This window comes from Trachinotus anak, unplaced genomic scaffold, assembly GCF_046630095.1.
Source record: "Trachinotus anak isolate AG129_WGS33_773 ecotype Australia unplaced genomic scaffold, CSIRO_AGI_Tana_v1 ptg000031l, whole genome shotgun sequence".
Lineage (NCBI taxonomy): Eukaryota > Metazoa > Chordata > Actinopteri > Carangiformes > Carangidae > Trachinotus > Trachinotus anak.
The window spans coordinates 6,822,762-6,848,634 of NW_027273882.1; the positions used below are offsets into that span (position 1 = coordinate 6,822,762).

Sequence of the window (25,873 nt, forward strand, 5' to 3'; positions counted from 1 at the left end):
CAATCAATCCACTAAACTTTTCAGGCTGGTTGACCGGTTTTTGTCTTCGCTGTTCTAACTGAGCGTTTGGAAGAAGTTAGAAACTGAGAGAGACAGGTGGTGATGCAGGTGTACCGATGGATTCATTACTGGCTGGTTGCAGGAATCACTGGGAGGTCTGGACACGCATCACACAGAAATACACAAAAACACACACACATACAGTCTGCTCAGAGTGGTCAGGCATCAATAGCAGCCTAATCCATGCTCCAGTATAATAGGGCCTGGGGGGAAATGATTCACCCTTGTGTTTATGTGTGTCTTGTTTTCTACAATCTATTGATTTTCAGTGGACGACGCACCGCCCAGTACACTATGTGTGGGTGTGTGCATCAGTGTGCAGAGGCTACCTGTGCAGACTTCCTTGTAGGTGGGGTTAGGTGTGTATCCTCCAGAGTAGCCCACTTGGGTGGAATAAACCCCTTTTTGTGTCCAAAACTTCCTCTCTGCTCCCCAGAAACAGCCCATGCCTTCAAAAAAAAAAAAAGAAAACCAAACTATGTGAAACAACAGAACAACACTTTAACAACAAGAAGATGAAAAGTTTAGCACCTCGTTACTTTCTGTTGACAGAAAAAACATGCAGAGGTTCAGATGAGGGCAGTTTTGATCTGGATATTTACATGAAAAACAATAGCAGACAAATACATACTGTAACAAGATGCAGCAGGTCTGAAGCAAGACAAGATGTTTAATTTGTACAAATCATGTTAAATTAAATTAGCGTTAAATTAGCTACAATGCTAAAACTAACTAGTTATCTTCTTCCTATGCGAGGTTCTAAAGGTTATTGTCATTTGCACATATTAAAGTCGATCTTAGCAGTGACAGCTTAAACTGAATAAACAGTGTCTGAAACATGTGTCAAAGTCGAAATTTAGCTAAAACATCAAATCACATTAAAGCATCATCAGCTGTTTGAGTGCAGCTGATGATTAAAGACGGAGACAGCACATAAGCAGCAACACAAGCAAAGTTTTATCATCTAAACTGAAACATAACTTTGAGTTTCAACCCAATTTAATTCAGACTTTGTTGAGGACACAGCTCATGGGGTCCAGAGAACAATAAAATACAATGTATAGCAAATAAATATATATCTAAGGAAAAAACAATAACTAGAAAGTGTTGTACAATTTGTACTCATTGTTCACGGTATAGTCATTTATTACTTCCCATCATTACATTATCCTCTGACCCTAACTTAACGTACCTTTAGAACCTTTAGAGCATCTTTGACTTGTATCTTTGCCCAAGAAAAGAGCAGATACTCGCTGCTTAACCAGGCCTTCTATCTATACTACATGTTTGCTTTTCAGAATGTGATCTGGTACAAGTTGTCCTCAGTAAAGTCAAATAAATTAATAAATAAATACATGCAGGCTTTGTTCCCTGAGTCACTGATTAGTCACTGCCCTTCTAAGACAGGGTTGAACAGACATTAAGACGTCTTATCTGTCCAAATGCTTGAAAGAGACAGCTTTCAAGCAATTTGAAAACAAACAGAATAAAAATATCATTAATATATTCTTTGTGTAATGTGAAATTGGTTATAATGTACAATATACTTAATTAATTGATCAATAATAACTTTAACTCTTCTGTTGAAATAATCAAGGACATAAATTAAGTGCCATGATGTTGAACCATCATTACTTTTCTTGTCTATTTTATATTTGTCAAAGCACTTTGAGTGTATGAAAAGTGCTACATAAATAAAGTTTATCATCATAATTATTATTATTATTATTATAATTATTACTGTTTAACGCTTGAAATAAACCAAAATTTCAAGTCACACCAGCTCTATTAAAACTGCCTCCACTGCCTGGTGTGTTCAGTGTCCCGAACCACATGACACTTACCAAACATGGCCATCTCTGTCCCCTCTGGGAAAGGTGGAACAGTCTTGTTGCCGTTCACATCATGTTTGGCTGCAGGAGAAAGTGAGAAAGAGGTAAGATTAAGAACAAAATGGCAGGAAAACGTGTTGGTAAAAACATAATCTACCTCTAAAAGATATCAGCTAATACTCATTATTATAGAAAAATGTCTTTTCAGCTTCCATATGTAACAATAAATCAAGTTATTTTGTCAATATCTTTCTAAACCTGTTGTAGCAAGCTAAGACTGCTGTCTAGCTCTCCTTATACAAAACAGGCCTGATAAAGATGGTCTGGAAAAGAATTCTAATATTTTTGGCCATTATCGTTTTGAACAGTTGCTGAAATTGTATAAAAGTTCAGCTCCACAAGAATTGTATGATGGTCAGGGTGTAAAAGCCTCAGAAGCAGCACTAAGTTCTCTCTCCATACTCTGCTCTGTCGAATCCCATACTAATTAATACAGGTACCAGCTCTGTAACGCAGGTAAAGCAAGTTTCACAGAGGTCTAACATATCGTTAAATTCTCCCACACAGCAAAGGAAAGATTTCCAAACAGCTCATAAGCCACATTAATAAGCTGTCACACTCTGTGTTTTTAATCCTCTGGAGTCTGAGGCCTGTCAGCCACTTCCGACCAAGCTGGACAAGCCTTTTTTATACATGTGCTTCTATTCTGCACAAACTCAGCACCAATAAGCTGAGAACAGTAAGAATGTCATGAGTCTATTTTTTGTTAAAATCAGCTGTAAACACATTTCAAAGATTTCGAGCTTTTGAGCTCTGAACCTTGTAAACTGTGATTAAATCTTTATGAAATTTCATGTGGTTTTGCAGCTGAATTGTAAGATCTTTGGAGTGAAAGAGTTTCCTAAAGCCAGTGGCTACACAACGAATACTGATGAACCACATGACAAAAAAATAACACCATTACCGACACAGCTGTTCCTGGTCTCTCTCTCTCTTCTCTCCCCTCTCCTCCCCCCACCCCCTCTTTTTATCTTCTCCTAAACCCAACCGGTCGAGGCAGACGGCCGCCCACCCTGAGCCTGGTTCTGTTGGAGGTTTCTTCCTGTTAAAGGGAGTTTTTCCTCCCCCCTGTCGCCAAGCGCTTGCTCGTTGTGGGAACTGTTGGGTTTTTCTCTGTAACAAAGTAAGGTCTGACCTGAGCCTGTAAAGAGCCTTGAGATAATGTAGATTATGATTTGGCACTATACAAATAAAATTGAATTGAATTGAATTGAAAAAAAAAAGAGGTGCGATGAAATATGTCTTTTTACAGTTTATTGAAAATTATGTGTTCAAACCCAAACACTCAATAAATCCAAGTCTGATGAACTGAAAGTGGAACCATATTAAATTACAGGAATAATACACAATTTTACCAACGTCTGGCACAAGAATTTACTTCAAGATGAATAAAAGTTCTCTTTTATCTTTATGTTATAATTTTTAGTCCTGATCAGGCGCCGGGCTGCACAACGGTTTCTGTCTGGTTGAAGGCACATGTGTTTGTGTTTGCTTTCCCCTTTACATCCTGCAGTATACACAGGTCTTGTTCCCAGCGGTGGCCTTCATCCTGTACTGACTGATGCCCAGCTCAGCCCCAGGAACTGGCACATGAACCTCTGGTTGTGTTTGCAGGGGTCTTCAGCAGGGAGCCCCTCCATGACAGCCTTGTGGGTCATGCTTCCCTGTTGTTTAAAATCTTTGTGGCTGCAGCAATGTCCAAGAAGTGAAGAGTTTCCTCCACCACACAGCGGTTTTGTGTTGTGTTGGGTTAGAGTCTGACAAATCCACACCTCCCATGAGCTTGTTGAGGGGCATGAAAGGACTCTGTGGTCCAGACACCCTGTCTGGATTTTACTCCTCTCTGCAGGGCCTCCCCAGTGTAGCCTGTATATGGACGGTTGAGCAGACGGACACATCTCCTCTGTCCGTACATTTCACAAAGAGAAGAGAACTGTCCCTTGTCCAGTGGGACGTTCCTCTTGGTGACGCCTTTGTCTCTAGACTCTCTGTATGCTTCACAAGCACCAGACTTAGTCCTTGAAAAGCTTTGGGCCTGTTAGAAATTGTCCACGTGCACACAGACAGCAGAGTCTCTGGCCTGTGGGGGGGTTGTTCTTTAAAGTGTAGCTGCTGCTGGAGTCTATGAGCACAAACAACCTGAAACTCTGCTTTGTTGGTTTGTCCTTCATGTTCAGTGTCACTGAAGAGGTCCACAGGACTGTGCCCGTCCCTGTGCTCAGCTGCACCCGAGGCTCTCCTGCAGGACCACGCTGCAGCGGGGGTGGTTAGCGGCTGCATGCAGGCGCAACGCTCTGGACGTTTCTGTAAAATAATAAAACGACTGTGAACGTGAACGTTTCCCTTTCATCACGTTCCACTGTTTAATGAGGCGCTATATTGCTCAGCTGCGAATAATATATTTTCTTACAGCAAATACATTTTAATTTTTTAAAATTCTGTTTTTATTTGCAATTACAATTAATTCAATGCTACATAATCTATACAGTAAAGGAAACTATCTATTTAAACAGATACAGCAGCCGTGAAACATGTTTCATCATTTATACCTGACGTATAACATCAGACTAACGAGACTATCACAGCCTCCATGAGTGTGAGACAGTTGGCTCCAATGATTCTTGCAGTCTTACAGACTGAGACATTAAATTATAAAGGATGAGAATTTTTAATTACACCATCTAACTTTGTTGCACAGGTAATGAGACGACCTCTGTGGCTGCAGTGTGTATGACCTGATACAGTTGCTGCGGAGAAGTTTTAGCTGCTTTAGCTGCTTTATTACGGAGGTTTTAGCTGTAGAAAGTGGTCTGAGGTCCTGCATCTGTGCTAAGTTGACTGAGGTAAAATAATTCACTTACTCACCACAAACGTCCTCAGTGGGATCGAGTCAAATCTCAAAATAGCAACGTTCTTCCTCGTTGTCGTCACCACTTTAAACCGAGGAGAAGTTTCACTCATCGTCCGGGATCTGAACCGTGTCCAAACACCCCGAGCGTGCTCTTCTTTACAGGAGTCAAAGTGGGTGTTTCACATATTCTCTTGCCTCATATTGACCCAGTAACATCTGCTGGATTACCATACAGCTGTTTTATGAAGAGCTCTGTTTACAAATCGGTGGGCCGTCTCACATATTTCTACATAATTAATTCACTTTCTAACTATATATATTTTAAAGGAGACTGTTGAAGGTTTCAGGGGATTTAAAATTTTTTTTTATTTTTATATTTCTAGGACAAAAACTCGCTGAGTTTTCAAAGCGGTTTGGCAAAATTTCAGTTTTACACCAGTGATGGGACTGTCGACCCCAGAGGGCTGCACCACCACAAGAATACAAACTACAGTACTGAACTCACATTAGAAATACACACATACTCACACACACACATACACAGTGACCCACTTAAACAGTGGAGAGCAGCTCTGCATAATTTCATAACAGCTGCATTCACTCCAATCAGCACAGAGCCAGAGGTGCATGAGGACCACTGGAGGCCACCCAGCCACCTGGCTGAGCTAACACACATCAGCAACAGCACGCTTGAGGCTGTGTGTGTGTGTGTGTGTGTGTGTGTGCAAGAGAGAGCATGAGCGAATGTGTGTAAGTGTGCAGATGGCTTGCTGTACAACACTGTGGGGGAGGGAGATGGATTAAAATAAATGGAATGGGGCAGAGGAGGACAAGGATGAACCCAACATCTGGATCCTCCCCCCTTACGTCCTCACTCACACACACACACACACACACACACCTTCATGCATGGTAGCATAATTGTCATGAGGGGCAGCGTGCCTATAGACAAAAGCAGCCAGATGGATGGTGCCAACCAATCGGCAGCGCTCCAAACATGCAAACATCAAAAAAAAATATTTGTAATGATTTCAGCTTTGGACACACAAACACACAGAAAACACACACATCCTCTGAATCACCACGAGTCCTTCTTGTTAGTCTGATTACAGCCTCACGTCCTGCAGCGAGCGTCACTGCGACTGTTTGACAGACTTCAGAGACGCGACCTCATCTTCCTCTACACTCTGAGGGAGGAGCGTCGGAGCTGCAGCTATTTTCTGTCTTGACTGGGTGTCGGGGAGGAAATGACTGCAGCTCCTCACCTTCAGTCCCTTCACACTGCTGTTAATTTAGCCTCTACCATACAGTATTACTATTGTTAGCGCTGTCACAGTGTCCACACTAAAATACTCCAGCCTGCTGCACTGACGGAGGAGGAGACGTCAATCTGGATAAAAAGAAACATTAGAATGGGCTTATTTTTTATCTTTATATGTCGGTACTGATGCAGATGCCTTGACTTCAATGCTGATACCTAACAAATTTTTTTCCAATATCAATTCCATCAAATCCATTTACAAAATTACAAAACATACTAAGGTACAAATTTTAGTTTAAACTCTGACAGACTTCTCTTTTTTACTCCCTCAAATGTGTTGGTGTAAATAAGCAGCCAATCACCAGCATCATTAGATCTCGGTCCAAGCATGCTGCATGCTCATTGGCTCACAGACACTGATAAGATTTACTCATTTACTCTTTAGGTATCAAATGACGAGGGATTTTTTGAAGACAGGTGCAAAAAATTAAAAACAAAACAAAAATTAAGTTCAATGAAACAATCTCTAAATAAGAAGAATCTTATTTCTAAATAAAAAATACAATTAATAAATTATTAGCATTTTTTTTGTTTCTATGATAAATGTGTGTAAATATTTGTTATTTGATCAAGTTTTTCTGATTCTGATTCTTGAATCTTATTGAAAAAGTTTATCTACACTTGATTGATTGACCATGATTCAACATGATGATTGTTCCTGGTCATGTTGCTCCTTTATCATGTGATAGAAATCTGAAAAAAATCAGTTTCCACACACTGACAAACAGTAAAAATCTAGGATAAACGCTGACGACCTGGAGCTCATGAGTGAATTTAAATCAGCACAAACTCAGCTTCACTTCAAAAAGCTTCAACCTGAACATCTCCATGATCTTAAATGATCATTAAAGATCCTCCATCTTGATACTGGTGCAAATACTCTGCCTCCTCCTTCCACCTCCTCTCACATTATCTTCTGTGTGTGTTAGTAATGGCTGCCTTCAGGGACAAGCGACGGCATGTTCATTACTGACTACACACACACACACACACACACACACACACACATTCACGCAGCGAGATAAACAATTTAAATGTAAATGTCAGTGGGGGTAAAACAATAAGTCCAGACAGAATACTAATGAGTGCAACTGCTCTGTGTGTGTGTGTGTGTGTGTGTGTGTGTGTGTGTGTGTGTGTGTGTGTGTGTGTGTGTGTGTAGAAGATTTTTTTTTAAAAAGCTGGTAGCAGAAGATGCAAATCATCTCTTTCCTACTGTACATCTAAACACATGTATGTTCTTTAACACACACACAGCTTTGTTAGATAATGACTGTTGATTTATTGGTCCGACTGTCTCTGTGGGGACCCGTCACTGACATGAAGCATTCCCTAAACCCTCTTTACCCGAACCCTAAAACCAAGTCTGACCCTCAAACAGCCCTTAAAACTTGAGGGGTCAACAAAGCAACATAGACCCCACAAGTATGGTGGACTCCCAGGTTTAGGACCCCACAAAGAGTAAAACATTCGACTCATTTAACCTAAACAGTCATGAATCTTACATTTTGACCAATTCTTTCTCTTTCTGTCTGAGAGACACAGAAACCAACCCCTCCTCCCTCTATCAACCTCACCTGGACTTATGGGTTAAAACTTTACATCTTTCCAGGGAGATACTTTGACTTAGACTTTATAAACTTCACTGTTACTGATCTCAAAGCAATATTTTGTTGTATAAAAATTATGAATACATTCTTATTCAGTTCTGAATTCATTATTGTTATTGGTAAGATAAAGTACTGGAGCACTGGAGAACAAGAGCAAGCAGGATCAACAGAATCCTCAATCCTACTCTGCTCTGTCCAAGGATGTAAAAGACATGTTATTCACACCTCTACAGTTCACTGACTAACACGTTTTATCTCTGTCCAGTGCTTCAGAGCAGCAGCTCTGCCTGTGGCGTGAGGCTGCCAACTCTCCCAGGAGGATGTTGGACTCGCTGCATCTCAACACCTCAGTCTGCAAGAGCCTGCACCGAACAGGATCCCTCACCGGCTTCCCACCAATGAAAACTACCCAAGGTACAAAACTACAGGGTCTTTGAGGTGGTGTGGGTGAATTTCCCCCCTGCAGCCCAGACCATCAACCAGAAAATTAAACAAATAAAGTATGAAATGAAAAATGGAGACAAAAAACATATGAGGCTAAAACCAGGGATAAATCATCCAAACACATTAAAGAGATAGAAAATGAAAACCTCAACAACATTCATTAATACTCTACAGTTATCTTGTCCTTCACACACACACACACACACACACACACACACACATATTATGTATATACAGCAGCATTTTTCTGGAGAGTAATTATTTCAAGCAGTGCTCCTTTGAAATGCCTGTTCTCGTGGTCGCCTTTATCTCGCTGGGAATGATAACAACGCTTCTTGTTGATTAATTGAATTCATATTCTTTTGTGAGGTCGAATGCGACTGTGTGTGTGTGTGTGTGTGTGTGTGTGTTTACGTGTGCGAGAGAGACCTAAGACTTATTGTGCCTTCACAGCATTGTTTAACCTTGCATTAACAGTCTAAGTGAATTATTGAGAATGTGTTTGTCACCTCTCCTGCTATAATAATATATATTCCAGACACTCAGAGTTTAGGAGGATGGTTACAACATAATCCCACATGATAAATGCTGTTGCTCAAATAGAGGGAGATTTATTTTTCTCTCCACAAGCAGAGTTATGTTTGTTTCAACTGCAAAAACCAGTTTGCGACTGTTTGTACTGGCAACTAATTTTCTTTTATTTGGCAGTAAAGAGCAGTGAGAGAGGTTAGAAAGCACTTCAGGACACTTCACATCAAACAGCGAACCACTTCATTTTAGGCACATGAAGTGTGTGTGTGTGTGTGTGTGTGTGTGTGTGTGTGTGTGTGTGTGTGTGTGTGTGTGTGTGTGTGTGTGACTAACCAGCCTGCCTCCCAGACTCTTCTCCAGCTCCCTAAATCCTGTCACAATAATAAGCCTGATCACAGAACAGGCCTTTATCCATGGTGACATCTGTGGCGTGCGCGCGCACACACACACACACGCACATGCGCACACGCACACACACACACACACATTAGTGCTGCTCTATTTCAGCTCAGGCCTACATGTGTGTGAAGGCAGGCAGAACTGCTTCAGAATCAGCCAATCAGCACTCGGTGCACTCTGTTTTATGTGTGTGTCCTTTCATCACATCCTTCATCACTTCTTTAATTTTCTGTAGTGAGAGCACAGAAACAACACAGAGAGATTTGACAAAGAAAAAAAAGCACAAGATAAAGTGTAATATAAACAGGTTATCACTGAATGTGTTTTATTCTGCATCATCAGGAGGATTTAGCATCTTAAGGATTAATATCAGCCTGAAGAAGGAGGTGAGGTTCTCTACAGTTCAGCCTGTAAGAGATAAACCAGAAGACAAAGTATCTCCACATCACACCGAGAACAAAACGCTGAGTCAGGCTCCTGCATCACTGTCGTAGGGTTTGTAGATTTTAATCTATTTTTGGATCGAGTGGCCACGGTCCAGCGCTACATCTATTAACGCCTATGACTGACTGACTGAGTGAGTGATGAAGTTACACCATCGGTCGGTGTCGGACGTTGGTCTTTTTAAATGATTTAGTAGCAACATTTTCTAATTACGTCATCGGGGCGTTTACAGTGAACAGTTTTCTTTTCAGCACTAAACATTAAAAGAGTTGCCCCGCAACCGCAACTGTCAAATAATCATTTTCTTAAGCAAACGTCGCTGTGAAAAAAACATGTTTATGAGTTTGCAGGATCCTTGAATATTGGATTTTTGATTTATTTCTGATGTATTTTTGACAGAAAATGCCTCTTAAATGCCACTGTCTCCACATGCAGCTGTTTAAATGCTTAAAACATGTTCAAATTCAGCCGAGGCGCCGACATTCAGGCGAGATCATGAGATGCAGCTGCCGTTGTTTCAAGTGACATCACCTTGGTCCTTGAGGAAATTATAAGGGTCAGTTTTTAATATTTGCTGTCATTTTATAGACAAAGCAACTAATCAGCAGATTAATTGATGATGAAAATAACTGTTAGATGCATATATATATATATATATATATATATATATATATATATATATATATATATATATATATGTATATACACACACACACTTCATATTTATAATCCAATGGTTGTCAGGATTTTTCAGTCTGAACAAAGCTGAATTGATGTTGCAGCCATTGCCAGCTATGATGGTGAAGCCGTGACGTGTCATCCCACCAACAATCAACGTCAGCACATTATAAGTGAAAACTGACACTGCAGTTTTCTGTCTGTTCTTCTTCTGAATATTAAGAGGCCGACAGAGCGGACTGGACCAGACCAGGGCCTCACAGCGCTGCCCGGACCAGGAGAGGAGCTGCAACCTGGGCTGAGCGTACAGGGCTCCCCCCTCTCTTCCCCCTGGAGCTCCAGACCTGACAGTGATAAATGAACACTGCAGCTAATGTCTGGCTGAGGGAGATTGGAGAGTCCACACACACACACACACTCAAACACACACGCACTAACACGCACACACAGAAAAGATTGCCTCAACTGCACTGCAATTAAATCTACAAAGTAACCTCCCCCCACCCTCTCCTCCTCCTCTGTCTCTCTCTCTGATTGCCTGGTTTCTTCATCCTCCTCCTGCTCCCCCTTCCTCATCATCTTCCCCTTACACCTCCCTCCTCCACCCGTCCCTCCTTCCATTTATTTCTCCCTGCTACAGTATCTCTCTCTCCCTCTGCCAGAGCCTCTCAATCAGCTGCTCTGATTGCCATCGTCATTTTTATTACTGCCCATCATTACAGCCATCAGCGTTATCCTTACTGTTCTGCTGCTCGACTCACAACACGCACACCATCTCAAGGCAGCTGTGTGTTTGCTGCACAATCAGAAACATGCATGTTGTCATAAAAACACAAAGTGTTTCACAGGCTTCAGCAGGATTCAGATGTCACAGACAAAGTTGTATGTAAGTGTGGTGGACAAAGGATTAGAAACACCAAACTACAGCCTAAAAGATGATGACTAAACCACCAAAATAAGCCAGTCTCTGTCTAACCTTTACTTGTACAGGGCAGGATTTAAAATGATCTTCTAGAACTTAAACAATTAGTTGATTTATCAATTTGTTGATCGACAGGAATCAGTTTTTAAGCAAAAACGCCCAAAATGTCCTGGTTTCAGCTTCTCAAATACATCAAATCTTCATCTTTTATGAGAGTAAACTGAGTATCTTTGGACTGTGGGTCAGACCAGAAGAAGGAAGTTGACAGTGTTTGGACCACGGCTGCAAAATCAATCGAAATATAGTTGAAATCACAATATGGCCAAGTGAAATATCCAAATCACAGGAGCTGCAAATTCTTTGATAAAGGTTAAAAAGCGTCACAACATTGTTTTGCATTGTTAGCACCATCATTTCAACTGAAATCATGACTCATAGCACAATAGCTGCTAAAATAATCCCAATATGATTTTTTTGTATATCCTGCAGCCCAATGATGACTCATTTAATTGTGAAAATAATCATCAGATGATTCAATAATCGTTAGTTGCAGCATATTTTAAGATTTAAAAAAAAAATGATGTTAATATAACAGTAAGAAAACGCTGCTTGAAACCCTGATACGGGGTTTTGTGTGTGTTTGTGTGTGTGTGTGTGTGTGTTCCCTGAGGGTTTGACTCGATCAATCACTCAGAGCCATTAACAGTGAGACAGTGTGTGGTCTGAGGGGAGGAGGGGGGAACAGGAAATAGTACTTAATGCACTTTGCACTTAAAAGATGGTGGACTGATTGGACCCTTTCAGACATGGAATCTGTGAAATTGCTGGGTACAACTGTATGTTAAAGTAATGGCTTTGTGGCGTTCACACTCACTCTCTCTCACACACACACACACACACACACACTGTACGTCTTGGGCAGAGCTGTGACACTCAGCTTATGTGATAATTGGCATCTTGCACATGAGACTAGACTGTAAATCATGTTTAATCTACAAACAAGGCCAGAGACTGTTTATCACAACATGTATACAGACTTTTATTGACATCAATATATTGAGCAGAGAGCTCTTCATCACATTGAACATGTTATTCTCTCTTCCCTTGTAAAAAACAAAGAGCTCCTGTGTTTAATGCTAAAACTATTGCTTCAAAGGCTTCCAGTCAGCACTTAAGCACAGACATGTTTAGTGTTAAAAAGGTACTTTATTTACGTGGAGCAAAAAGATGTTCAGACCAGTGACTGAGAAAGAGGAGAAAAAGATCTGCATTAGGTTATAAACTACCAATAATGACAGTCAGCTTTAGTTAATTCAGCTAAGACGAGATAGTAAGAGACAAACTGGTCACAGACTTTAATTAAATATCTGAAACTGGCCACTCACTGTCACTGACCTGCAGAGAGCCTCTTTTAAAGGCTAATACAAACAATGCTGGATTAAACCTGCCACATAAATGTCACAATATGCAGATTTTCATGTGCCCTCAGAGCTGCACGAATCTCATTAATCTTTTTTTCTCATTAATCATAAAGTTGTTAGGCAAAACATGTTAGCAAGCAGCTATTTCCCTCCAGCAGAAACAGAGAGACATTAACATTTGGTCAGTTGTTGAGTTGTATGTCAGGCCGTCTGATGAATTGGTGAGGTTTCTCTATGAAACAGCTGCTGCTGCTGGACACGAGGGTGATGAGAGCGCTGAGGCTACACGACGCAGTGAATGTGCAATAAGACCAAAAACAATAGAGAGCTGAAGTGAAAAAGGAACAAAGCTCATTCAAAATCCCATTGACATTTAAAAAACACTAACAGCTTCAAATGCAGCTTTGGGACAGCCTCTCCCAGCAGCTCAACATGTGGCTTGCTTCATATATTCAGATGAGGATGGTTGTTTCTATCTAATAACACTGTTTATTCAATATTTATTTTTATCAGGACCTATAAGACACACCCTTTCCCATAAGCCCCAGATGTTCATGGGCCAAACGTCTTCACTTCACTGCTGTGTTTGTATTTCAGTGTGGGCTGCAGCTAACGATTAGAGATGTTCAATTCCTTTTCTTCCTTCCTGACACCGACTCTGATCCCTGAACCGAGTACTGATCTGATACCACCATTTAAAAAAATAAATAAAAAATACCACTCATATACTACTGACCCTGTATGAGATGTGACTGCTCTTGTTGTATCCCATGACTCAGGTTAAACTCTTTGTAAAACATGAACAGATACATGTATGCCATGAAATATTTATTTTATTATCTAATTTGACTTTCAGTCGTAAAAAAAAATATAAACACTTCCTACATTAGTTGTCCTAACACGAGTCCCACCCCTTTAAGTTAAAGCCCTGTAAATTGCTGACGTTTTGCTAACAGCTAATGTTACACTATTTACTGGAAGTCAAATGTGCTTTAAAATAGTATCTGCTAAAGGCTGCACAGCGCAACTTCCTGTGTAGACTACCGTATTAGAGCAGTGAAGAAGAATCAATTTCCAGGAAAACTGCTGACTATCAGATCGGTGCAGAAGCAGTATCGGAGGTATTTCTGATACTAGTATCAGTATCGGAACAACTCTGCTAACAATGATAAATCTTCTTTTCTTGATTCATTGATTAATACGCAGATCGTTAGAGGAAAACTCCCAGTGACATTTTCAACGGTTCAGGGTCACGTTTTCAAATGTCTCCGACAGTCCAAACCCCAAAGATATTCAGTTTATTAAACATGTACGCAGCAAGGCTCATATTTGAGAAGCTAGAAACTGTGTTTGCTTTCAGTCGTTTTCAAAAGGACACTTCACTGTGTATTATGTGTCTTGTGCCATTTTCAAGCACTTGCCATGTATGTTCGTCTACCTGATCATGACCTTCAAACTCTCTGGCTTCATCTTGTCTCAGCTTGGCTCAAACAACATTAATGCTAAACGTCTGAGTGACAACACAGTTTACCTCTCAGCCTCTTTTCCCTCCATTTTTTCCCCTCTATCGTCTTCCTGTGCTGAGCTGTAGGTCTGCCTCATCTCTAATGTCTGTCACATTCGCTCCGTCGTTTCGCCCGTCAAGGTTATCAGACCACTGTGTAAACAACAAAGAGCCCTGCTGATGGAATCAAATACAGACACACAGTCATTCATTCATTCGTTCACTGGCATCCCTCTGGGTTGTCGTGGCAACGGCTGTGACAAAGGTAGATGGATAGCGGAGAGCCAGTCTGAACCTGATAACCCTGCACAGTCACTTAACATGTGGAGGAGATGTGAGATTTGACGGCTTAAACCTTTGACTTTCATTGTAAATAACTGGCTTTGTTGCTTTTGAAACTTAATATGGTTGGAAAATCAAGCACAATTGTCAAAATTCTCCATTCACTTCAACTTTTTTTAGGGTTTTTTGATTTTTTTTCTTTTTTTAAATGTTGATGAACATTTGGGTAAAGTCACTGATTTACAAAAAAACCCAAAGGTTTAAGGCTTAAACTGGTTTGTATTTCAGGTTTCTATCTGTTTCAGAGCCCGATGAATAATATTTCAGACCAAAATCACAATGCATTTCATCAGTCACGTCTTAAAAACGACAAAACCATATATTACACATGTATGCATCATCCGGCCTTACAGGGAGAACGATGCGTGCATTGCATCCGGTCTCAATGGGTTAACAAGACTAGGTCAGAACCAGGTATATGGCAGTTTGCATTCTGCCCAGTCTCAGCCCTTTGTCTGTTAGTTTCTCTCCTACTCTCTGAGCTCATGGTGTCATTACCAGCAGCCGTGCTTCCGTCTGTTTCACCGAGCGTCCCAGTGCAAAAGCAGGTGATGTGTCTACGGCAGAAGCAAAGTGTAACAAACTGTGAAGCAGACTTGAAGTGAACTGAGACCTCCTTGAGGAGCGGCCTCAGTTCACTTCCCTTCAAATGCACAACTGTATGTCGGCAACACTGCAGGCTGTAAATGCACCAATTCTTTTTGAAAGAGCAACAGCCAATGGAGAGACTCCAACTTACCGTATTTTCCGCACTATAGGGCGCACTGGATTATAAGGCGCACTGTCAATGAATGGTCTATTTTCAAACTTTTTTCATATATAAAGCGCACCGGACTATAAGGCGCATTAAGCGAAACAAAACAGTCAGATAAGTCAGTCAAACTTTATTAAACGCGTTCACAATAACTCTCAACATTGTTCAGTTGTAACACGTAAAAAAAAACACAGTCTGATACCGCTAAATCAAACGTTAGTGTATTCACAATAACTCCTTATAGGTCCTTATACACACACACTGTAATATTATGGTGAAGCACAGTATGTATTACTCCGCGACGCTCCTGACTACGATAGCCGTAATGCTGCAAGCGGTGCGGCTTTGTAGTTTACCAAAGTCGTACTAAAACGCTTTGACAGAGCGCCGTGAGCGCCGTGTACCACACAAAATCACTTCGAGGTCAGTAAGCACAACCAGAATTAATCCATATATAAGGCGCTCCGGATTATAAGGTGCACTGTCGTTTTTTGAGAAAATTAAAGGCTTTTAAGTGCGCCTTATAGTCCGGAAAATACGGTAGTCACGTGGAGTTCGACCAATCGATGGGGGAATCATGATCAGTCAGTCAGTCAGTCAGGGACATCTGTGATTACACGGCTACACTCGCTGTTGCGGTCCAACCAAAAAACAGGATTGACATGAATCATTAGATTGATTGGAAATGTAATGTAGATAAACAAAGTTCCAATAATTACCTATAGCATGGCCCATATAACATGTCTACTATAATACTCAACACATAAAGGCCAATCTGATCGGTGCTTCTTCCATGTTAACCAAACAGTCTTCACTGTGACTGTCTGTGTTTTAAGCACATGGTTTGTGTCTATTTAAATTTTTATGATTATAGTGATCAACTCTTTAATCAATCCATTGATCCTTCAGCTGTCACAAACAATGATAAATGGCTGTGTGATTGCTTAAATTGCCTAATTCATCAAAGCATCTGTGTGAAAACACACAGATGTTCAATTAAGAACAGTATGAGATTAATTGATTAATTATCAAAATTATCAGTTATTATTCATCTTTCACTGTAAACCACTCCTATTTTCTCTAAAAAAAAAAATTTTTTTAAAAGTACGTTCTTGTGAAAACGTTACTACAGTTACTTCATCTTGAGCAGCTGAAGCTGAGTGGAGATTTCACTGCAGCTGGAGCTGCTGTGCCTTCAGCTCACAGAGAGCGGTGCCAAAAAAACAACTTTTTGTTTTATAAATAATCTTGATTTCTTGAAATCGCATCCTTATTAGCGTATTTAGACTCCTGATATTTGCGTCAGCCTCAAAGTTGTTTCTGCAAATATTCTCTGTCAAAATGACACACTCTGCCACAGCAAGCTGCAATAATAATGATTTACACCCACAACGGCACCTGCTAATTAAGAGGCTTGCACACGGCAGCTGCTGGATGTCTGAACACATCTGTATTAGGCTGTGATGAGGATGACATTAACTTCCTCATTAGCTCTTTGTTTTCACTTATTTCCATCTTGAGAAGAGGGGTGGAGGGTGGGGGGGTAGAGGGCGGAGTAAGCTATCAGACAACAACAAGTAGCAATGCTCAGGTAACATCTGAGGACACATTCAAGTTATTTAGCCTCACGTCGATGTGACCCTGAGCACAAACCTCAGTGGAGCTGCACAGTTTTGTACAACTTAATAATTTTGCAAGACCAATGACCAATCAGAACTCTTGTTACTTCTCTGTCAGTTTCACACATCTCATTTTGCACACTGGTGTTTAAGGTGACCAAACTGTAAAGCAGGAGACAAATGAGTTAAAAGTACAATTTAAATGCTTCAGTTGGATTCAATTCACCACTGAAAAACTGGCTGTGAAATCACTGATACCAAGTCTGACAGAGTCTCAATCAGCCCAATTCAGACAAACAAAAACATTAATCATTACACTAGTCTGCAGTTATTATATTATTAGAGGCAACTAAGGCTTGTAAATTGACATCTACACTTTATTAGCAATAATTCAGACACAACTTACTTTGTATGTGAACTCAGTTTTGTGTTTTATTACTGATTTTAAAAAAACAATAAAAACAATAACTATTGACCACTTCTCTTTGCCATCGGTAATGAAGTTCAGACAGTTTGAGAATCTGAGGGTGAACACAACAGTGGTTAAAAATGATTACAAGACTAATTGACTTTAGGTTTAAGTTGACAAAATTAATTGGAAACTATTTTGATAATAGGTTCATATTTTTCAAACAGAAATGCCAAAAAAATTGCAGGTTACAGTTTCACAGATGTGAGTATTTGATGCGTTTCTTTGTCATGAAAAACTGAAAATTGGAGATCATTGGGTTTTTGAATGCTGGTGGGTAAAACTCCACCTTGGACAATAGAAACTTGGACATTTTTCACTATTTACTGACATTTTCCTTTAAGATTTTGTATGTCCACTATCCAGACTTTTGACAAAGCTGGATATCAAATAGGCTCATTATGACCCTAGAATCTATGATTTACAATCAAAGGCTCCTGAACAGCAACTAAACAGACGTCATTGTCAGCTGCTTTTTCCAAGGTCAAAAATAAACTTAAATCAAATTTTTCACTAACACAGACTAAAAGCTAAAAAGTGCTCTACAACTGCCTCAGCAGGACAAACTCCAGAGCAGCTGATAAATGAACCTGGAGGTGTTAGTGTTTGTCAACTACTGTTTCCATGGTGAAGAAAGAACTTTTGAGTCAACTGCGTAAAAATATTATGGAGGTGAAAATATGTGAACAAGACACTTGTCTTTTGTTTAGGCTTGTGGCCTGGCCTGGCTTGGCCTGCTTTGTATCCTTTCCAGTTTCCAGAAACACCAAACCCTCAGATTAATGACAAACACACCCGCCTTCGCTCTTCATTTCGTCTCGTATATGACCGTTTTGCACTTAAATTTCTATCTTCCCAGGACACTTAAACCTTAATTCAAATCTTATATGCAGACACTGTTCAAAGCCCAACAAACATTCACAGACAGACCTCTCGCTTGGTGCAGGCTTGGCCTTCCTCTGGCTACTAGTGGACTCGTTGAAGTCAAACATCCGTCCTTGTCCAGCTCAGACACGTTGTTTGGCTCTCCAAAAAATTCAAATACTTAATAATAATCTCTTCTTTGTTACGTGAGATGTTGTGGTCACGTTACACTTAATCTCCGAAACCTGGTCGGGTCCAATTGCTCCAATGCGGAATTTCATTTAAAAAGAGAAAATCGCTTGTTTTGTTTTGTTTTTTGATTTCCAAAGCCATTTCCGAAGCAGAGTTTTCAGCCCGTTGGAAGTACTTTTTCTCTCTCGTCTTTTTCGGAGGCGAGGCAGAGCTCGTCCCCATCCACCACCACCACGACCATGCCTGGACATTTTTTGATTTCCTCTGGCGCTGCAGCCCTGAGCCAGACAGACAAAGGAGCGGAAGCCCTGCCAAGTCTCTCCACTCCAGGCATGGCTTTTTCCTCTCCTCTCCCTCGCTCTTTCGTCGTCTCTCTCGACTGTGGCAGCGTTCCCGAGAAGCTTTGGCGATGCTCCAGCGTGTCTGCCACGCCGTCTCAACCCTTGCATCCATCCCGATCGTCCTTTTCGCGGTGGACCCCCACCCTCCTAACCCCACCACTCCCACATCCTCCTTCCCCCAGTCCAACCCACTCCACTCCAGCCAAAATATTGAACACACAAACTAAATCTTAGAGACAATCAAACATTTCGTTCTTACCGTTTCACTCTGTCTCTTTAACACTGAACCAAATACCAGTCTGTGTCCTCAACACTGTCTTCACCACACAACCCTCACGCTTACTCCTTGTTTTATTCATCTTCCTCTTTATAATGTTAAAGGGCAGTGTGTGTGTGTGTGTGTGTGTGTGTGTTTGTGTCTGAGAGCAGAAGTGTGTGTGTCTCGGGTCTTTTGTTCACTGCCAGTGCAGATCTATTCATCATGTGCCAAGACTCAGTGCCCTCGCTTGTAGTGAAGAGGGTCCAGGTTGGTGCCAACTGCCCTGATGCCAACTTAGTGCTGCTTTCTGTCTGTTTGCACACACACACACAAAACTCTCTGACTCGCTCTCACACACACATACACACTTTATCTTCACCATTTGCATGTTTACAGTGACAATAATTAATTAATTAATATTTACAATAAATAAAGAGATAAACAGATGTATGGATTATGGATGGGCACTATTAGTCGACTAAGCAATTACACGTGGCTACCTTAATAGTTAGCCCCAGAAATACTAGTAGGTTCAACTAAATATTTAAATTTAATTTATGCTTGACACTGGTTAACTGCTGTTAACTGTTTTAACACAAGCGTAATGTGAGCGTCACCACACTGAGCAGAGGCGCGTGGACGTTAACCTGTTAGGGAAGAAGGCTGCTGGTGCTAGCAATGCTAATGTTAGCCACGCTGTGCTAACTAATATGACAGGGGTCAACTCCTTCAGAGGCTGCATTTGAAGACCAGTTGCATCATTTCTGTGCGACTACTGTCACATTTCAAAGGCTCCTTCAAATGCAGCCAAGAAACACAGATTTTTTTTTTTCTGGGCAACGAAGGCTGCAGCAGGTGGATCCGTCATCACCTGACCGAGGCCAAGAGTCACAGTTTCAAATCTCAGTATTTGGCTTCAGCTCAGTTGAACAGCTAACGGTACAACTGTTGAAATCAAGGGCTGTAAAACCTCCAAAAAAAAAAAAAAAAAGTTGCATGTTCAGGTGCAGCGCTTTGTGACGCAGTGGTATGAGAGGGCACAGCTAACGATGCAAAGCAGAAATCCTCAAGTACGACGGCTACCAGGCCACGCCTTTGTAAACCGCGGCCCTTAATTCAGACGCAGCTATTGTTTACCCATGAAACTGTGCTCAGTTCAGACTGTTTTCTGATTGTTTTGTAACTTTTAGAGTAATCGAGTTGTCTGAATGTCAGACGCTCAGAATCTCAGTCTCACATTGTTTCAAACTGCAGACAAGGAGAAGCAAACAAGGAAGTTACAAAACCGATCTAACTGGCATGAAGAGGAGATTTCATTAGAGTCTGTGTGTGTGTGTTCGTGAAGAGCTTCATTCTGTCATCAAATCCAAATCACCTCCACACCAGTTCTCCAGGACAAAACTATTTTGGTTTCTCATTTTATCCTCTTGTTAGAAAAGGTTAATAAAATGCAGAGTCCATCAGTCCTTAATTCATTTCACCAGCGTCCTGTGTGTCAAAGGATAGATCTCAAATTCCTACTTGTCTGTGAAGCACTAAATGGTCTTGGGCCTAAATAAATTTCTGATTTACTTGTATGTTATGATGCTTCCAGACCCCTCAGGTAATCTGGGACAGGTTTAGTCTGTTCCCAGAATCAAAACCAAGCAAGGTGAAGCAACTCTAAGTTTCTACGTGCCCCACCTTTATATCTGCAGTCTACTAAAACTTTCAGCTTATTTAAGTTAGGGCTTGAAACATCATTATTTTTTGCGGCTTTCCAATAAATTAAAATATGTATTTTCTATTTAATCTTTATTATTTATTTTCTTGTATTTGTTTCCATTTTCATTGTTTTTTAAATGCAATTTTAATGTCTTCTTAATGTCTTCTTCTTAATGTATTTCTATGCCTCTGCAAAGCACTTTGAATTGCCTTGTTTTATTGTCTTTTAAATTCAATTTTAATATCTTCTTAATGTCTTACTTTTAATGTATTTCCATGCCTCTGTAAAGCATTGACTCTCGTCTCTGAATGGTTCTATATAAATAAATTTTCCCTCCCACTTCACTGCGGGACATAGCTACTAGACCAATTAGTCGCTGCCTTGCTGCCCAGAAGACACACTACAGGGCATTTTGGGATATTTATACAACATATATTACTTTTTGTTTTTTTTAATTACCCATATGAATGATGTATGAACGTAATTGGTTCACCACAGCAACACCAACACATATCTGGTGCACTTAAACACATTGTCTTTAATTTGTGAGGAGGTCATACTGTTATATGACCTGAATAAGTTTACACAATTTAATAAATAATTTGAACCCTGCACTATGTTTTCCCGTGGGTCTGTGCAGAGAGACGCTCCCTCAGTCTCTTTCACACTGTGTTTTATTTATGCAAGTGTTATGAAAAGTTTACAACAGGACTTTGGAAGTGTTTATCAGAAGTGTCTTTATGGCTAAGTGTGATATTTAAGTGATTATGAAATTCACTTTTTACAGACTTTTCAGAATCAGAATCCGTTTTAATGCCAAGTGTGTTTGCAATGTAAGAGGAATGTGCAGTAGTAGTAATAAGGAGAAAGGAATATGCTTCTATTGAATCAGCAGATACCTGAGTGCATGTAAAGGTTGTTTTTGCTCCAGTAACAGCAGCAGAGTAACAGCAGTGACACAGACAGGTGTAACCAGGTGACAGGTGCATTATTATAAATATATTTGACCTCATCAGGAGTAGTGGCTGACTTTTATTATGCATTTCTTTTCTTTCTGGGTCTCAACTCTTCTATATTTACATTGTGCATATGTGGGGCTTTACCAATGTTTTCACATATGCTGCAAATGTATGTTAATATTCATTCAGGAGACAAACCCACATGATAGCAACAGTTGGTGCTAACGGCTAATTTAATGTTTAGTTTACGTAAGGAAGTGTTTTGTGACTGAGGCTGTTCCTGTTGTGCGAAGAAGGCAACACCGCAAACGTTAAGCAAAGATAAGCAGGACTTAAAATGAGCCAGCAAACTGTTCCTTTCTGGCTGCAGAGCTGCTGCAAAAAGTTATATCAGCCGCTAAAGACGCTAGCAGAGGCTAACAGAGGCTAACCGGGCTCCGCGAGTCTTACCGGACACTTTGAGGCTGTCAGTCCGCCCGGGCAGCGCTGTCTCCGCAGTCGGCATCTGAGCTTTAGAGGCCATTTCTCCCATCCTACTGCTGACAAAGTGACGCCAAACCAGACGGAGCCTGGAGGAGGAGACCATTGAACCGAGAGCGGAACCGACACTCCTGTAGCACACCGGCGGTTAGCCCGGCTAGGTTAGCCCGGCTAGGTTAGCCCGGCTAGCTTAGCCCGGCTAGGTTAGCTGCATAACAGCGACATTACCTAACGTAAGCAGCTGTGTTGTGTAATGTGACGGTGCACACGTTACACAACAGTGACCATAAACAAATCTGCATGCCTAAATATATACCATATATATACTTATAATATTATACTTTATATACTTTATGCACAAATGATGACTCTTAACTATAATTATTTAGACAAATTCTAAACTTATAACAGTTTTAATTGCCTTTCCGCCATTTAATTGACATCACATGGTCACCGAAGTTTCTAGATTACTTCTTTATTTCTGGAGTAAGTTGGTGCGTTCACTTTGAAAGTGTTTACTGTCACCAACAAGCAGAATAACATTAAATTGTTAGATTTTTCAATGGAGTTTGGTGTTGTTGCAGAGCATTTCAGCAGTAGTGCTGCAGTACAGAAGTTTTAGGCACCAAAAGTTATGTGCTTTCAAAAATAAGTAAGTGACTAATTTGTATTTGTCAATTAGATTCATACAAAGTGCAGTAAACAAAAAAAAAAAAAGTCTAAATCAAATCAATATCTGATGTAACCACCCTCTGCCTTTGAAACAACAACATCAGTTCTCCTCAGTAAAAGCAGGCCTCTGAACAAAACTACACCTTTTTAATGTGGGATATTAATCTTGGTTCAGTTTTATCAAAAAGTTATTTTCTCCAAAGTCTCAAAGATAGTCTGACCTACAATCTTAATCACAATCATTTCATTATAATCAGACTGAGGCACTGTACCGTGACCTACGTAAATGACTTTAGTCCTGTTATTCTAACTTAATTAGGCTCATCAGGCCTTGACTGTTGCACAGTCATCTCATTTAAAAAGCAAAGTCTGCTCTCATCCGGTGTTTTGATTAATTTGTGCTGCATCAAAACACTGAAAATAAAACACATACGGCAAATAGGTTGTGAAATAAATTGGTGTGGACTAAGTACACACAGCGACGTGAATGTCCCAACGTGTATTTCACAACATGTTTGAGGCAATCAGCACCAGGTTTTTCCTGTTTTTGCCTCTTATTCATGATGAAGTTTGCTTTTTAGGGCATTTTAGATGCCTACACACAAACATTAACCATGACTACCATATATATTCAACATATTATGGAATTCAAGTTACTGTTAAACAAGTGTTAACTTCTGATAATTGTCTTGTAATTGTAATTATTACCTTGTAATTCAGGATTACCACTGTAAAAGTAAATGTAGCAGAAAGGGGGCTTAATCAGGGAATTTATGCACAAAGTATTTTATTTTATCATACAGACATTAAACCAAAAATATCACATAACATTAAAATGGGTCAGATTTAATTTCATTTTTGAGAAAATGAAAGCAGTAAAATGTTACACCAGTAGGATACAGCAAAGATAGATGCTGCAGGGGAATGAAACATAATGCAACAGATCTTTATGTGCTGAGCTGAATTATGAAATTAAAATATTTTAACATACAATACAAACTGTGCGTACAATATACAAACATCAGCTGATTCAATTTACATTAGGCTGTGAACATTTTAGTTTTGGTAACAAATGAAACAGAAATTCACCCTCATATACACTGTTTAATAGATAGATATTAAATTCACATTCAATGGTTTACAAATGAAAAAAGAAAAACACTCAAATTATCCAGTTGAAACCTTCAGTCTCCACCTTTAAGATGCTCAAGTGAAGCTTGTGTGTGGTTGGTTGAAGCAAATGAGGCTCCATAAGATGGAAGCCACTGATTGTTTCATGGTCTGCAGTCAAATGAGTGCAGAGCAGCCTCCGCCGGTCGGCTGGGTCCCAGTACGCTGGGTGGGGGGAGGGATGGAGGGACAGATGACGAGCCATATGGAAGAACCCGGGAGGAACGCTGCTCATGCTGGAAAAGAAAAAACTCATTTCAGTGTCTGATTATCCCTGTATGAAGGTGAGAACCATCCATAATTTAACAGGCGTGCACAGATTTACATTCCACCACAGAAGATGAGCGTAAAGCACGAGGTCCTGTTACCACGTTTGAAGTGTTGGTACCTTTACTTCATGGTCGTCTCAGTGATATGGTATTAAACACAAAGCGGACTTACCTGTACCCCTCAACTGGGAGTCATCACAGAGACCAACCAGAGAGAACATTTCTTCAATCTGAAACCAATTAAATTGCAATCAGCTGGATATTATGAAAACCTCATTAAAGGTTTTTGTCAACCTAAAATGGTTAAATTGGTTTTGCTGTTGCAGCATCTCCCTTCAGACCCAAGCCACAAACTGGAGTGAAGCCTGAAATGTGTGTAAACCAGAGGGTTTAGGGGACAAGGGACAAGGGGACAGATTCTTGGAAATCCTAAACAGGTTGTGTTTTAATGGTTGTTTTAGTTGCAGGCCACAGCTTACTGCCACTACTGTAGGCTACACCTGTGTCTTTATGAAATGGACACATGAAGCTAAAATAATTTGATATAATGCGGGCTGGGCGATAAATCAAATTCATTCAAGTTTTTGTTTATAAATTATTTGAAAAATGCTTCAATCGCAAAATCAAGATTAGTGCTTCCTTTGTCACTTACGAGCAGCTGAAGAAGACGACACAATAACACGGACAGAAGGTCATGTTACTTCAGTCATGTGGACGTGGTTTGGTTTCGCAGGGTCGGACCCGGAACAGAGCGCCGTGCTGTGCAGTTTGTAAAAGTGCTGTTAAAACAAAAAGTGGCAGCACAACAAACCTGTTCCAACACCTGAGACAAAAGCATCCGCTGGAACGGGAGCAGTGTTTGCTCTTCAGTTCTTGTGGGCAGAACAAAATCGATTTTAAACCGTGAATAATGCTAAAATTGTTTAAAAAAAATGATAATGCTAATGTTAATGCTAAAATTAGCTATGTAGCAATCGCAAAACTTACAAAAAGCTCCTTTAAATTTCACTTTTAGTCAAAAAACTAAGAACGAAAAAGCGAATAGCTGTATCATCTGCGTGCAGACGCTGCCCACATTCCCCAATGAGCACAGCGGCCTGTATAAGGAAATGGCCAAAGGTGCGTGGACTGGTGCTGGGCTTCCGGTCGGAGGCTTTTTCATGGTTTGGGTTGGGCTTCTTCGTTCCTGTGATATTTTAGACAGCAGTGCGATTCATGCATAAAGCCACGGCCATAAAGAAACGGTCTCCCCAGTTTGGTGTGGATGACTGGTCTGCGACCTCAACCCCATCCAGAACCTCTGGGGGCCCGACACCCGGCATCAGTGTTGGACCTCAGCTGGACGGCTGTGGCTGAGAGGGAGCGCGTCCCTGCAGCCAGGGCCGACGTCCAGGGGATGTTCGCAGCTCATTGTTTTGGAACGAGATGCTCGTCTATCACGTGGCCGTCACGCTCCGGGTGGTTTGGGCCATGAAGTGTGTTCTTATTTAGATAACACACAGATCTGTTTGTTGCTTTTTACAATATACTGTTCTTGGATTGAAACACCATATTAATGTCAGTTTCATTTAGAGTCAGAGTGACTGGGCCCTGTTTTGGTGAGGCAGATGCTCTCACTCTTTTTTCCTCCCTCCCTCCTCCCTCAGAGGAGAACAGAGGGATGAAAAGCAGAGAGAGGACGGAGCTGGAAGCTGAGGATGT

General features: G+C 40.6%; 1 protein-coding gene and 1 long non-coding RNA gene across 4 annotated transcripts in view; both read right to left on the bottom strand.

Annotated features, from left to right (window-relative positions):
• Window positions 1-22,277, bottom strand: part of msraa (methionine sulfoxide reductase Aa) — a 39,072-nt gene extending 16,795 nt beyond the window's left edge. The window contains exons 1-3 of one of the 2 annotated variants that reach the window (XM_071468151.1): window positions 22,032-22,277; window positions 1,905-1,973; window positions 390-509 (exon numbers count right to left, since the gene is read on the bottom strand). In XM_071468151.1, coding sequence (XP_071324252.1) covers window positions 390-509; window positions 1,905-1,973; window positions 22,032-22,167 — 325 coding nt within the window. In that variant the 5' untranslated portion in view covers window positions 22,168-22,277. Of the gene's footprint in view, window positions 1-389; window positions 510-1,904; window positions 1,974-18,191; window positions 18,320-22,031 lie in introns of those variants that run through there. The other variant, XM_071468152.1, reaches the window with a different exon arrangement.
• Window positions 1,980-18,182, bottom strand: LOC139612514 (uncharacterized). Of its 2 annotated transcripts, XR_011686569.1 has the most exons (3): window positions 14,918-18,182; window positions 4,818-14,230; window positions 1,980-4,256 (listed from the first exon to the last, which is right to left on the bottom strand). It is a non-coding gene; the product is annotated as an uncharacterized lncRNA (long non-coding RNA). The 2 variants fall into 2 exon arrangements; XR_011686568.1 differs by having other exon boundaries at window positions 4,254-14,230.
• Window positions 22,278-25,873: the final 3,596 nt, after the last annotated feature.